This window comes from Microtus pennsylvanicus, chromosome 16 (genome assembly GCF_037038515.1).
Source record: "Microtus pennsylvanicus isolate mMicPen1 chromosome 16, mMicPen1.hap1, whole genome shotgun sequence".
NCBI lineage: Eukaryota > Metazoa > Chordata > Mammalia > Rodentia > Cricetidae > Microtus > Microtus pennsylvanicus.
In genome coordinates, this window is record NC_134594.1 from 10,780,130 (window position 1) to 10,794,541 (window position 14,412).

General features: G+C 47.3%; 1 protein-coding gene across 3 annotated transcripts in view; it reads left to right on the top strand.

Moving 5' to 3' along the window:
• Positions 1–9,701: 9,701 nt before the first annotated feature.
• Positions 9,702–14,412, top strand: part of Zmat3 (zinc finger matrin-type 3) — a 30,695-nt gene continuing 25,984 nt past the window's right edge. The window contains exons 1-2 of one of the 3 annotated variants that reach the window (XM_075950990.1): positions 9,702–9,935; positions 13,723–14,049. In XM_075950990.1, the coding sequence (XP_075807105.1) occupies positions 13,780–14,049 (270 nt within the window). In that variant the 5' untranslated portion in view covers positions 9,702–9,935; positions 13,723–13,779. Of the gene's footprint in view, positions 9,936–10,011; positions 10,282–13,722; positions 14,050–14,412 lie in introns of those variants that run through there. The other 2 variants (XM_075950988.1, XM_075950989.1) reach the window with 2 other exon arrangements.

The following is a 14,412-nucleotide window of genomic DNA, read 5'->3' on the forward strand; positions in this document are numbered from 1 at the left end:
TGGTAGAGGAAGACAGTACGTACAGGGATGTGAACTGACTGGCAGTTCAGTGCTTTGGAAACCATCTACTAAGTGAGTGCTTCAGGGAGATGCTTAAAAAGTGAGTACGATGACCACAGGGTCTTTTTGGTAACTGCAAAGCCTTTGTTGCCACAGTGGGAGAGCAGAAATAATTGAAAGCCACACTCAGGACTTATGAGTCACCAAATTTCAAAGACAATTACACGCTCATCTCAGGCAGGGATGGTAGAAAAGTGGGGTCCTGGCGTGTGGATAAGGAAATCTGTGGCAGCTGAAAGGAATTTGGATCCAGATTGCCGTAGGCTCTCGTAACCTGTCCCTACATGAAAAGACCCTGCAGAGGTCACTTCCATGTGACAACAGAAGACCCCTCAGGATCGGTCTTTTGTTTCTCTTCTGGCTGTCAGGCCAGCAATTGAGGTCAAATTACAGACTAACTCATCTCAAGCATGATTGAAAATGACGTGGGAAGGAAGAGTCACACACTGGAAGGAGCTAGGTCAAGGTCCTGACCCAGGTCACCGGAGTTAAGGACAGGATAAGCAAGAGCTTCTCAGCTTGGTACTGAGGTCAGGCTGAGTCCTGCCTGGACTCATTCCAGTCTGGGTGACACAGTAGCTTTCTGCTGAGTGAGGCACTGTATTTTAATTCCAGCACCCCAGAGGCAGGCTCAGACAGATCTTTCCAAATTTGAAAACAGCCTGGATTATATTGTGAATACCAGACCAGCTAAGATGACAGTGAGACCCTGCCTCCAAACACAAACAACGACAACAAACACAGCAGCTCTGGGGCTTTGCCTTGCCCTGCGAGATCGCGTCTTACAAGCAGCTTTTGACATCGCAAACCCAGAAGCAGGATGGCTCTGCACTCAGTGTGCATGCAAACACCACCCGTCCGTCTAGACCCATCCACAAGGTACAGACTGGATAGGTAACTTATGCTTGCCACCTGGCAAACTCATCAGGCTTGAGCAGGATCATATATGCACATGGGCGTCAAAATCACACCAGGGAAGCCAGACCCCAGAACTTGTCGAGCCCGTGAGCCTGAGAATGGGTGGACGACTCACACTGCAATGGTGTGGCCGGCCTGACCACAGGCAGAGGGCTCCGATGGACTAGAGGTTCCGCTCTATGTGGTTACCTCAGAGGACTTGGCTGACTCCTGTTGCCATCTGTCTGTCTGTTCACCTGTGTGGACCTTCTTCATCCTGCCCTTTGTCTCCATGGCCTCTGTGGCGTCACGCCTCACTTCTGCAACCTGACTGCACCCTGTAGCCTACATTTTACAGCAGAACTCCAGCAGGTTCATGATCTGATTTTTGCAGAGATTTGCTCCATTCCTTTTCAGCAGTCTGCCTCCGGGGACTCCTTGAATTCAGTCACAGCCTCTTAACCCTTGATAGTCATTCTGTAACATACATGTATACATACATTCATACAGACATATTTGCTCTGTGACACGTGATGCCTGGCCTGCACATTAATAATTAATATTAATACTTAAGATTGGAATTATACCCACGCCAGTCTCAATCATCACTTTGGTCCACACTTTGAATTTTTCTGTTTCTGTTTTTGAGACACTCATGTAGCCCAGAGTGGCTTGCAACTCACGGTGTATGTGATGATGACCTGAACTCCTGATTCTTCCGCCTCCACCTCTAGAGGGCGTGGTCCACAAGTTGTTTAGTAAAGCAAATCTTTAGGGTGAAGCTAAAGCATGAGGCTTTCAGGTCTTCAGCATATTTGGGAAGATTAACCATTGGCAGATTCCACTCCCCCCATCTCTCTCTCTCTCTCTCTCTCTCTCTCTCTCTCTCTCTCTCTCTCTCTCTCTCTCTCTTGCTCTCTCGCTCTCTTGCTTTCTCCCCTGTGTGTGTGTGTGTGTCTAAAAAGTTAAACCTCTGTTGGGGAATATTATTTTCTGGTGTGTGACTTTTGTTTATGCTGCATATGTTTAACTCTGTGAAGCTGTGATTCTTTGCCTGTCTAAAACACCTGATGGTGTAATAAAGAACGGAACAGCCAACAGTGAGGCAGGAACAAGACCAGTCACGGCTGGCAGGCAGGGAGAATAAATAGAAGGAGAAACAAGAAAAGCGGCAACAAAAGAGAACAAGGAAGCCGGGCGGTGGTGGCGCACGCCTTTAATCCCAGCGCTTGGGAGGCAGAGGCAGGCGGATCTCTGTGAGTTCGAGACCAGCCTGGTCTACAGAGCTAGTTCCAGGACAGGCTCCAAAGCCGCAGTGAAACCCTGTCTTGAAAAACCAAAAAAAAAAAAAAAAAAAAACCAAAAAAAAAAAAAAAAAGAGAACAAGGAGAGAAGGACATCAGGGGCCAGTTACCCAGTCACACAGTCACACAGTCGGCCACCTAGCCAGCCATGGAGTAAGAGCAAAAGTAAGACACACAGCAGTAAGAAAAGGTAAAAAACCCAGAGGCAAAAGGTACATGGGTTAATTTAAGCGGGCAAGGGACAAGTCAAGGCCTGACATTCATAACTAAAAATAAACTTCTGTGTCTGATTTATTTGGGAGCTGAGTAGTGAGCCCCCCCAAAAGCCAAAAGAACAAAAATATCAAACAACAAACCTGTGCTCTTTGCCTAATTCAAAAGACCAATTTATTTACATTTGCATTTTCTGCATTGAACATAAACTGTCTGCTTTCCTGCTTTTATAAGACTTTTTATGTGTAATATAAGACATGGTGTCTTATTCTGTTTTAGGTTCCTATAGAAGAGTGCCCAATAATTTAAAAAAGGAATGAAGTTTATTTAGTTCATGGGTTCTGGAGGCTGGCAGTCCAAGATCAGGGGGCTCTGCCTGGTGGGAGCCGTGTGCCACGTGCACCTGGTGGGAACCCTGTGCTACCTGTACCAGGTAGGAACCCTGGGCCACATGTACCTGAGGGGAGCCGTGTGCCACGGGTACCTGGTGGAAGCTGCGTGCCACATGTACTTTGTGGGAGCTGGGTGTTGCATCTCGATGTGGTGGAGTGGAAGGGAGAGTGAACAGGACAGAAGGAAAACACAGCAGGGTGCGGCTTGTTTCATGCCAACCTGCTCTGCTGCTACCTGACCCAGCCCTGGGAGAAGTGCATTTGTTGTCTCTCTTAACAGACTAGTCAGCCTTTCTAAGTTCTGCCTCCAGCAGTCACAGCGGCAACAGAGTTTCAACACCAGCTTGGGGTAGATGCTATGCTCTAAGGTCAAACTGGTGGGTAGCTTCATGAATGCAAACTGGATTTCTTGATTACAACCTGTGTCAAGAAAGAAAACTCTACTAGTGACTCCAGAAGTCCCCGTTAGTCCTTGTCCTGAGCATCCCTTTTCTGTACGCCTGAAAGTAACATCGTCCTGATTTCTGAGATAATGTATCTTTGCTTTTCATTATGACATATCAAATAGGTATGGGACTTTAAACTTTGTAATTAATTTAGTTTTGTCAGTCTTTAAACATCATTTTCAAGATAAAAAAAATCTCATTTCCCTCAGTCTTTTTCCCTCCTTTTCTGTGTAAATTAGTGAGAAAACTAATGTCCCACAATCTGGATTTTGCTGAGTAAATGCCTGTACATAGCATTTCTTTTAAAATTTTTAAGAATTACTATTTTGTGTGTTTGGGTGTTTTGTCTACACATATGCCTATGCACCGTGTGTGTGTGTGTGTGTGTGTGTGTGTGTGTGTGTGTGTGTGTGTGTGTGGAGCCCCACAGAGGCCAGAAGAAGGTGTTAGATCCCCTGAAAATGGAGTTACAGATAGCTCTGAACTGCCATGTGGGTGTTTGGAACCTGGATTCTCTGGAAGAGCAGCCATCTCTGTAGGCACCTTAAATAGCACTTCCACGCCCTCTGCATTTCTTGTATGTGATGCAAATAAACATGGAGACCAGGCACCAAGCCTTAATGTCATCCCCAGACGCTGTTCACCTTGTGTTTTGAGACAGGGTCTCTCGCTGTGACTGGGGTTCATTGATTCAGCTAGGTTGAAAGGCTAGAGAGCTCCACAGATCTGCCTGTCTCTGCCTCTCTAGTGCAGGGATGACAAGCATGCTCCATTAGGACTGATTTTTCTGTAGGTGCTGGAGTTTGAACTCTCTACTTTATGCTTGTGCAGCATGCAGCAGGTACTTTACTCCCTGAGCCATCTCCCTAGCCCTGACTCCTGACTTTTACATTTCTGGATCTATCTATCTATCTATCTATCTATCTATCTATCTATCTATCTATCTATCTATCTGAGACAGAATCTCTCTACATAGCCTTGGCTGTTTTGGAACTCATTTTGTTGATCAGACCAGCCTTAAACTCACAGAGAGCTACCTGACTCTGCCTCCTAAATGCTGGGATTAAAGGTGTGTGTCACCATACCTGGCTCCATTTTTTGTACTCTTAAATTGAATCTTCATGATTGACACTGCAGGATGTGTTGGTGGGAGTCTTTTTACTTCCCCCTCTTGTGTTTTTCTGTAACGTTCACAGTGGTGGTGACCACTGTCAGATGTCTCCTGATTCCTCCTCTCCTCCTGATCTGGATCTTTTTCTTCTTCTCACCTACACATTTGCATCCCAGCTCCAGCATTTTCCTCACGGTTAAGAGAGCAAATCTGTGCTAGTTAGTTTTTGGATAGGGCACACTAATCCACTTCATGTGTCCCCTCCACACAAATCTGCTCTGAGAGTCCTGTCAGCGATTTTGGTCTCAGTCTGACCATGCCACCCAGGTCTTTATGGTTAGTTTGTCTCCATCCTCAGTTTATATTTTGAGTCTGGAAGGATTTATCAGTGTGGTAGTTGGCTACAGGCTTTGGCTCCGCTGCCTACAGGATCCAGCTTTTCATTAAAGGGGTGAAAGGAAGTTATCCCCCCCCACACTTGACACCCTTCCACTATTGTCCCACATTCTTTTTCAGGGGGGGGGGAAATGCTATGAAGACACTGGAGGAACTGTTTGGCTTGAATTGAATTTTTGGTATATCACGTTGCTGTTGTTGTAAAGAAGCGTGCCTGAAAGCAGCAAAAGTAACTTTGGAGTCTTTCTCTGATGCAGACAGTGAAAAAGTAACATGGGAAGGCATCGTGCATTGTGCCCTGAGTACGAAAGTGAAGGCTCACGGTGTCTCAAACTCCATGCAAATTTCCACACAAGAGGGGAAATCGACCTGACAAACGCACCAGTCCTTGGAGATGATAAAATGTCTCTTCTCTCCTGATTATGGGTCCACATGGAGATTCCTGGTGTAGACACCCCAAAACCTCAAACCAAGTCACCAAAGTATTCTAGAATCAATTATATTATTGGTAAACAAGCCAGAACTGTAGATTTTTGCTGTGAATAACTTAGTATAATGAAAATAATTCTCTCTTTGTTATGTTTTGAGACAGATTCTCACGTAGCCCAGGTTGGCCTTGAACTGACCATGTACACGCTGATGACCTTGGTTGCCTGTGCCAACTTATCACTTATTAAAAATGATCTTATGCATATACATTCCTTACCTGTACATATACAGGTGTATCACACACATATTTGGTTCTTGAGGAGCCAGAACAGGGCACCTGGTCCTCTAGGACCGGAATTACGGATGGTTGGCTATCAATATGTGGGTTATGGGAACTGGACCCTGGTCCTCTGCAAAAGCAGCAGGTTGCTCTAAACTGCTGAGTCATCTCTCCAGATCCTTTATCTTTGGTTTTTGTTTGTGTGTGTGTGCGTTTGTTTTGTTTGTTTGCTTTTTAAGACCGGGTTTCTCTATAGCTTTGGAGCCTGTCCTGGAACTCACTCTGTAGACAAGGCTGGCCTGGAACTCACAGAGATCCACCTGCCTCTGCCTCCTGAGTGCTGGGATTAAAGGTGTGCGCATCATCACTGCCCGACTATCTTTGTTTTAAGATGGGAGTTTTCCACTGATGAATTAAGTGTTTCCCATATAATAGTTATATTAATAAAGATTTTTTTGTCAAGTACACTGTCAGACATTGTAATCCTGTTAACGACTAGAGGGACAGCAATTCCTCATTCGTGCATTTGTTACCCAGTTAACTGTGGCCCTGGAATAGGCTGGCTGTGCTGTACCAGCTAACAAAATTCAAGTAAGTGAAGTGGGTTTTCCTCCTCTCGTCCTCCTTGCTGATATCTAAATTGGACATAGTGGTGCATGTCTCTACCCTCAATACTCAGAAGGCTCAGGCCAGCTGAATCATAGCACAAGCCTCAAAGGAAAAAAAATTGAAATTTGTCTTAATGCCGAGAGACCCTTTTTCCCATGGAGAAAACCTTACTGTAGCCAATTCCCTACGTGCTTCTCTTCCTCACAGAACCCTTCTGCCCTCAAGACCATTGTGGGTCAGATAACCACTTGAAAATGCTGTATATTCTTTTGCTCCCCTGAGGAGAGTTTGTGAATCATTTGAGGGGGCCAGGCAGGGTGGAAAACAGACAGCTGATAGGTAAAATCTTGCACCCTATTGACTTTGGCCTCAAAAGTTCACATGTTGTCTATAGCTTTGGGGTAACCAATCTGTACCTTCAGCTCTCTCCTTTCACTTCTAGCTACTGTGAGTGGGTTTTAAGGCTGCAGGTATTAAAGAAATGACAAGTTTGGGGACTTTTGGTTCTTCATGACCAAACACTAAGCTTGAGCCATGCTGCTTTCTTCGTGGGCTTACTGAGGTAGAAACCTCAGGACCACATCGCCCTGATGCGCGAGCTCAGGAACCCCAGGGGCAGACCCCCAGATCTGTCTAGGAGTTCCACTATTTCTGTGTCCACAGTTTCTTTCCAGACAACCTCAGGAACTTCTTGTTTGGGGGAAGGGAGTACAAATGAGATCTTTCCTGTGCTTATAAGAACACCTCTAAGTGACAAGATTGGCTGCCCATATTCTCGTCAGATTATACTGTTTAAAACAATTATTATCATTACTATTACCCTATGCTTGTGTGAATGCAGGGCTGCCATGGAAGTCAGACGGTAGTTTTGGGGAATCATTTCTCACCTTCCACCTTGAAGCAGGGGCTCCCCCATTTCTACTGCCGTTCTGCATACTCCAGCCCAGCTGGCCTGAGACCTTCTCGTCTGCTTCTCACCTCACCATTGCAGAGCTGGGACTACAGATGCATACCACCACACTTGGCTTCTATGTGGGTACCAGGGATGGAACTCAGATCACCAGGCTTGGTAGCAAAGCACTTTGCCCGCTGAGCCATCTCACTGGCCCCAGATTGTATTCTCCTTTGGAATGGTTCATTTCCATTGCCATCTATCACCCTGCCGAATGCCTGTGAAGGCAGTGATGGCTGTACTGACTTGAGGTTGGTGACAGGAGTGGCTTCGGCCACTGGAATCTGTGTGGATGGGCCATAATACCTCAGTGCTACAATGTGACACGTAGCTTTAAGCAGCTCCACTAGCTTCCAGGAACACCTCCGATCCTCTCATTTGTTTCAAGAATGGTCCACGTCCTATAAACGTGTGCCTTCGGCCAGCTCACCTTCAGCACACGATCACACTTGTGGCTGCAGCCTCAAGTCATTGACATTTGTTTTTGTCCTGCAGTAAAAGTGATTGATGAATGGTTTGTGACCTATTTTTTCTTTTATTTATTCATTCATTCATTCATTTATTAAGATCCAGTGATTCTCAACAAAAGTTCTGACTTATGCAGGCATTGTCTCTGCCATGAGACTTACCGGCCTATGAAACAAGCATCTTCGGATTGCCTACTTTTTTCCTGGGCCAGGGAAGGAAAAGATTTAGCTGTCTGAGGTGAGTGTACGGTCATGAATAGTAAATATGGAATACTGAATGTCTGTGTAGGTACGAGCTAGAGAGTGAGGTCCCTACATTCGGTTTCTAAATTTTTATCCTGACATCTATGTATGCATAAAACCATAAACTGAAAACTGACGTGGGATTCCCCTCTGTATGCTTTGATTGCCATTGGTTAATAAAGGAACTGCTTTGGGCCTATAGCAGAGCTATAAGGAAACAGAGCTAAGCGGGGAAAACTAAACTGACTGCTGGGAAAAAGGAGGCAGAGAGGAGAAGCCATGGAGCTGCTGCTGGAAACAGATGTGCTGAAACTTTGCTGGTAGGCCATGACCTCATGGTGATGCACAGATTAATGGAGATAGGTTAAATTAAGGTGTAAGAGTTAGCAAACAAGAAGCTAGAGCTAATGGGCCAAGCAGTGTTTTAAATAATATGGCTTCTGTGTGGTTATTTTGGGGCTGAGCAGCTGGGAACCAATAAGCTGCCTCCGTCCTTATGGAGGCAGAAAACTCCAAAACCTGTTTCTTCCCGCACTCAAGGAGTTTAAGGCAGATGGAGAATATAGGAAATTAAAAACGTGGGGAATGGACACAGTGGCTTCTCAGTGCAGTGCCTTGAGAGCACCATGGACGCTTGAGAGAGGTGGCAGAGGACAGCAGGGGTGGACGGGACAGTTGTGGGCAGGGAGAAAGGCATTTCACTCAGGACAGGCTGAGTTAAATCACAGAGGTAATTTGAGATCCTAGGCCTGGGGTGCAAAGGACACTGACTGTCAACCTGATTTAAAACCATTTCTGGACTTGTGGGTGGGAGTGTTCCTAGATTAAACTAACAGAATGTAGGTGGCGGCATTCCATGGCTCCTCCAGGCTTCCTTACTACGGGCTGGTACGACCAGCTGCCCCTCTCGTGCCCTCATGCCTTACCTGATGTGATGAACTGTGTCCTCAAACTATGGACCAAAACTAACCTTTCTTTTCTTCAGTTGCCTTTGTTACGATTTTGTCATAAGACATGATATCTACCTACTACAGGCCTGGGAGTGGAAGTGAGGATGAGGGCTGTCTGATGAGAAAGGTCAGCCAGGGCCCCCGGCACGATCCCTGGTGACGGCCAAGTGCTCAGACTGGCTGAGGCCTTACAGGAAATGCATTTCCACTCTGTCATTTTAAAGACAAGCTACGCGATATTTTCACATATACTGCCCATGCACTAACCACATTTGCATGGTGGAGTACTTTCCTCTATGGCTGGTGCACAACTAGCTAGCTTCGTGTGTCTGCTGAACAGTCCTCGAATATTCAAAGGCAGGGCACATCTTACCAGATCTCCTTGGCATTTTAGTTTATGATTACACAATAACCGCACACAATATGAAAGTACTTGATGCTGAGAAACCATACTCTGCCGATGGTAAACGGAAAATTTGTGTCATGTTGTCCAAGGAGAAAAACCCGGCACCACACAAGTAATCACATGCAGAATTAGAAGGTACGATGCCAGCAGAACCATGGCTGCCATCCATTTTAGCATCTCTCTTGAAGATGTTCTGTGGGCCGTCTGGTCCTGCAGGTGAGGCTGCGAGGGTCAGGAGGAAGTGTCCCTCATCTCTCACCGCCTTGTGCAGGTAGGTGAGCGGAGGTCCTCAGTGCTGAGTGCAGCTCTGTGAGGCCTGAGCAGCGCCGCTTCCCTACATCTCGGGGCGGGGGCGCAGGGAGTGTAGTTTCGAGGTACCAGACGAGAATCTCCGCCCTCCTACCAGGCTGTGCCAGGCTTCTGCCCGCATCGCTGTCAGGGTAGGTGGGGCAGCCCCGAGAGCCATCCGTGCCCGGGTAATGTACCCTCTCGCGTCACCGTCCCGCACCTGCCCCGCGCCCCCCGGGTCTGCGGGAGCGCTGGGGCCCATGCACATGCGCAGTGGCACCGCCGGGAGCCCTGCCTCCGCCTCCGCCGCCGCCTCCCGGTTCCGCAGTCACTTCCTGCAGCTGTTTCCCTGTGGCTCCTGTCCGACCGACTTTTGACAGTCAACCTCCAGCAGCGGAGCGGCCGGGCAGCAGCGGCGAGCGCACCAAGTGGTCGTGGAGCCGCGCTCCGGCGCGTGGGGGTGGCGGGGGCGGCGGCGGCCTGCCGGTTCCGGTGAGTGCGGAGGAGCGCGGGTCCGCGCGGCTGCGTCCGTGTGCGCGTGTCAGCCTCGGCCGCCCGCGGCGACCCCGGCGGGCTCCCGAGCCCGATCCCGCAGCCGTTCGCGCAGCCGCCTCGGCGACTGGGTGCTCCCCGCCGGCATCCGCGCGGGACCGGAGTGCGTGTGTGTGCGCGCCCAGTCCAGGAATGGCTTGGGTGGGGGCGATGCTGCAGGGGCGCAGCTTTGAGTCCTAAGAGCAGAGCCTGGGTTTCCGGGGCCTCCTTCCCATCTCAGCCTGTGATGTGAAACAGCCTCCGGAACTCTTTTTTTCTCTGCTTGCCGCGTTCTGGTGACCTCTGAGTAAGGTTCTCTCTTCTCTTCTCCAGAATACCCAGGGACAGCCTTCCCTACTTTAAGCGGAAGCCAGGAACCTGTTCCTGGATTTTCTTCTTTTCCTTGGGTCCATTTCTGCCACGGGGAGGGCTGTTTGCGATACAGCCCTGGAGGAGTAGGCCCCAGCCCAGCCATGGAAACGTGTGCTGTGGTCATTCATTTCCCTTAAACCGGTACATGGTGGAGCTGTGATTTTTCTTAGTGTCTTCTCAGCTCCCTTCCAAATTAGGACATCAAGCCCTGTGCATCCTTCATGTATGCCATTGCACACGTCCAACCGGATGGATTTTAAGATCTGAGAAGTATTTTTATATCGGCTTCTAAATTAGTCTCTTAAATTAATGCAGCACTCTGAACGGTTTGCAGTTTGATCCGAGTGTTTTGGGTCTCTGTATTTTACAGTTTGTGCGTTCACTGACGTTTTGGTTTTATTTATTACTCAAATGCAATACCTGTTGTGATTGATGCCAATAGATTTTTTTGAGAGGGGATTAGCTTTATGTTGGTTATATATAACAGCAGTGTTTCTGAGGTCTCTACCCTTTCTTTGAACATTATGAAGATAAAATGTAGTGATAGGTAAGCCTGCACTGTAAATACCCCCACCCCACCCTCACCGGTGTTTTGCTCTGGAATTAGGCCTTTTGTGCCTCTGTCCTGAGGAGGCCCTTGCTTCTGCTGGAAAGCACTGTGTCACAGTGGGGGCAACGGCCTGCTGGGTTTCCTCAGGTGGGAGTAAGCTTGCAAGAGACAAGCCCAGGCATGCCTGGCTGTGGGTTGCTTCACTTTTCTGTGTCTGTTGCTGATTTTCTTTATCGGATGTTTTGGTACCCTGTTCTGTCCTTTCTCCATGACCCGGCAGCATCGATGACCTAACCGAATCTGTGGGACAAGTTAGTGAGTGACATGGTCAGTTATGACTGAGTAGTTAAACTATTTTAGAAGTTGGTTTTGCTTCTTTAGGTTCGTTGCCCACCTCCATAATCACCTTTGCTTTTTGGATGTCTTTTATTTAGTTGGGAGAAATAATATTGTTTCAGAGAAGCTTATTGTTTCAATGTTCCAAATCTGTATTCCTTTTCTTTGTGTTTCCAGAGATATGGGCGGTTGAATATTCTCCCTTTCTAGCTATTACAATTAAACAATAAGTACTGTGTATTTCTACGACTAACCATCTCTTCATCTTGAGGCTCCTCCTCACTGTGTGTTTACCAAATGTGCTAACTTTTACTTTTTAAAGAGCCCTTGAGTCGTTTTAGTAAACCTGCTACTGCCCTAGCCCACACGTCTTCATCACAGATGGCAACCTCAGCAACACCACATCCTATTGACCAAGAAAAGTTTTTAACAATCCTGGGAGTGGAGGAAAGTGTAGACTTTGAATGAGGATTCTAATTTAGATAATTAGAACCTGGACTACTTGAAGATGTTACCGTGGTACATTTTTTTTAGGTGGTTAGGACTAAAAGATGCAGAAGTAGAAGTAAAGAGGGAGTGGGACATATTGGGTCGTTTTAGTTTTTCGAGACAGGGTTTCTCTGTGTATCTTTGGCTGTCCTGGAACTCTGTAGACCAGGCTGGCCTTGAACTCAGAGATTTGCCTGCTTCTGCCTCCCGAGGGCTGGGATAAAAGGCACCACCACTGCCCGGCCATAGTGGGTCTTGTCTGAGGAAAATAGAATAGAGTGCCTTGGTTTTCTTTTTTCATTGCTATGATAAAGTACCCTGGCAGAAGCCACTTAAGGGAGAAAGGGTTCATCTATTTTGTCTGACAGTTTAAGGCACAGTTACCATAGTGGGGTAGTCTAGGCAGCAGGAGCCCGAGGCAGCTGCTCACGCTGTCATGGTAGGCCGTCTCATGGGTTCACAGTCAGGAGAACAATGCGAATGTAGCTCTGCCTCCTTTTGATGCCGTCCAGGATCATGCTGTGGTACTACCTACTCTTAGGATGGGTCTTCCCACCTCAACCTAATTAAGAAAATCCCTAATAGGCACGCCCACAGCCAACCTAGTCTGGACCAACCCTCAATGAGGCTCCTTTTCTAGGTAATTCCAGATCCTGTCAAATTGACAATTGGAATTATAACCATCACTGAGTGTATCCTTTAGAAAGCAAAAGGAATGATATAAATGGCCTATAAGTCACCACAGGGCTTAGGATAGTGTGGTCCATTACTTGGTTGGACACTATTCAATCTGGATGCTTTATCTTGAGTGTGTGATTTACCTCCTGATGGAGAGAAAGTATTTTTAAACTTACAAGGGTCTCAGGAGTGTAGTCAAAGGCTGTATGGAGTAGCGTCATCACCCCAAGGCCTTTAGGCAGCACCCCTAGTAGGGCTGAAGGGGCCCTGAGAAGGCTGGCCTGGGTATAGTATATTTGGCACCAAACAGGTGGTTGTGTGCAGTGGAGGGCGTGGGTGTAGTGTTGCCAGATTATCCTTCTATTGCTGGATTCTGTGAAGCTTTTAATTTTTAAATATTGACAATTTATTTAACTTACAAACAAAAGCAAAACAAAACTATCTTCCAAACAGCTCACTGTGCCATCCGGGGTCTACGGGCTGCCCCTGTCCATTGTACCTTGCAGAACTTTAATGCCATCCTCTTCTTAGATTTCACCCACCTTCCAACTAGTTGTAGAAATGCCTTAAAGATCTGATAGGTGGCTGGGTGTGGCCGTGCAGGACTGTAATCCTGGCACTTGGGAGGTGGAGTCAAGAAGTTAAAGTCATTCTCAGCAAATTGGAAGCCGTCCTGGACTGTGTGACATCCTGTCATAAAAAACGGTGGCTGGTGACATGGCTCAGTGGGTAAAGTGCTTGCTGTACCTCCTAGGTACACACGTGTGTGTACAGGTGGAAGAAGAGCTTCTGCCATGTTGCAATACACACTTACACGCAGTAAAAACAAATAAGACAAAATGCATAAAAGAAAAGGAGAGAGATGCTTAGAGGTGATGATCTTTTCACTCTTTAGCATCCTCTGGGTGGAAGAGCTTCTCACCAGATGGGTGGCTTTCCCTTGTTTGTTCTTTGCTTGCCTGTTTGTTTTGGTTGTGCATATCACCATCAAGAGTGGTTCAGCATTCCAGAGAGAAGGGTTTGGAGGATGACCTTTGATTTTCAGTTCTAGTCATGTGACTTTTCAACTTAATTGGACATGGATGCAGTGCTGCTAATGCCCATGGCCAGAGGGATGGCGTTTGGAACTGAGCCAAGCAAAATAAAAAGCAAATCTCAGAAGCTATTCTCAGTCAGCCAGGATAAGCAGGCAGGGAACGTCTGGTAGACTAAGGTTAAGGAGAGATGCTCCAAAGCTAGGTTTAGAGAAGAGAAAGATGTTGGTGTCACTTCTATGTCGTATTGCTGAGATCTCTTTTTCATTTTCTTTCCTGGTTGCTTTAGGTTTGAAGACGCCACCCCTGATCACCCACTGGATTATGCCCGTGGCTTTTCTACCTGATGATTCTCTTGCAGCAGGCTGGCCTTCCTCCACCTAAGCGGCCCTCGACCTCTCCTCCTATGTCAGTGGCTGCCAGGTCCACAAGGACCTTGCAGCTTCCACCACAGAAGGCTTTTGGGCAGGAGACATCCTTGCCCCTGGCAGGGGAAGAGGAGTTAGCTAAGGGAGGGGAGCCAGACTCTGCCCTGGAGGAGCTCTGTAAGCCCCTCTTCTGCAAACTCTGCAATGTCACCTTGAACTCTGCTCAACAAGCCCAGGCACACTATCAGGTAAGAAGAAGAAAGGGAAGTGACTGTCAGTGGGGTGAGTGTTCCCAGTGCTGTTTGGTTAGATGGTGTCAGTGGGGTGAGCTTTTTCGGGTGCTGTTTGGTTAGATGGTATCAGTGGGGTGAGCTTTCCAGGTGCTGTTTGGTTAGATGATGTTACTGGGGTGAGCTTTCTGGGTGCTGTTTGGTTAGATGGTGCTAGTTGGGTGGGCATTTTGGGTGCTGTTTGGTTAGATGATGTCTTAGGGTTTCTTTTGCTCTGAAGAGAAACCATGACCGTGGCAACTCTTACAGCAGAACACATTTAACTGGAGGTGTCTTACAGTTCAGAGATTCGGTCCATTATTGTCATGGTGGGAACCATGA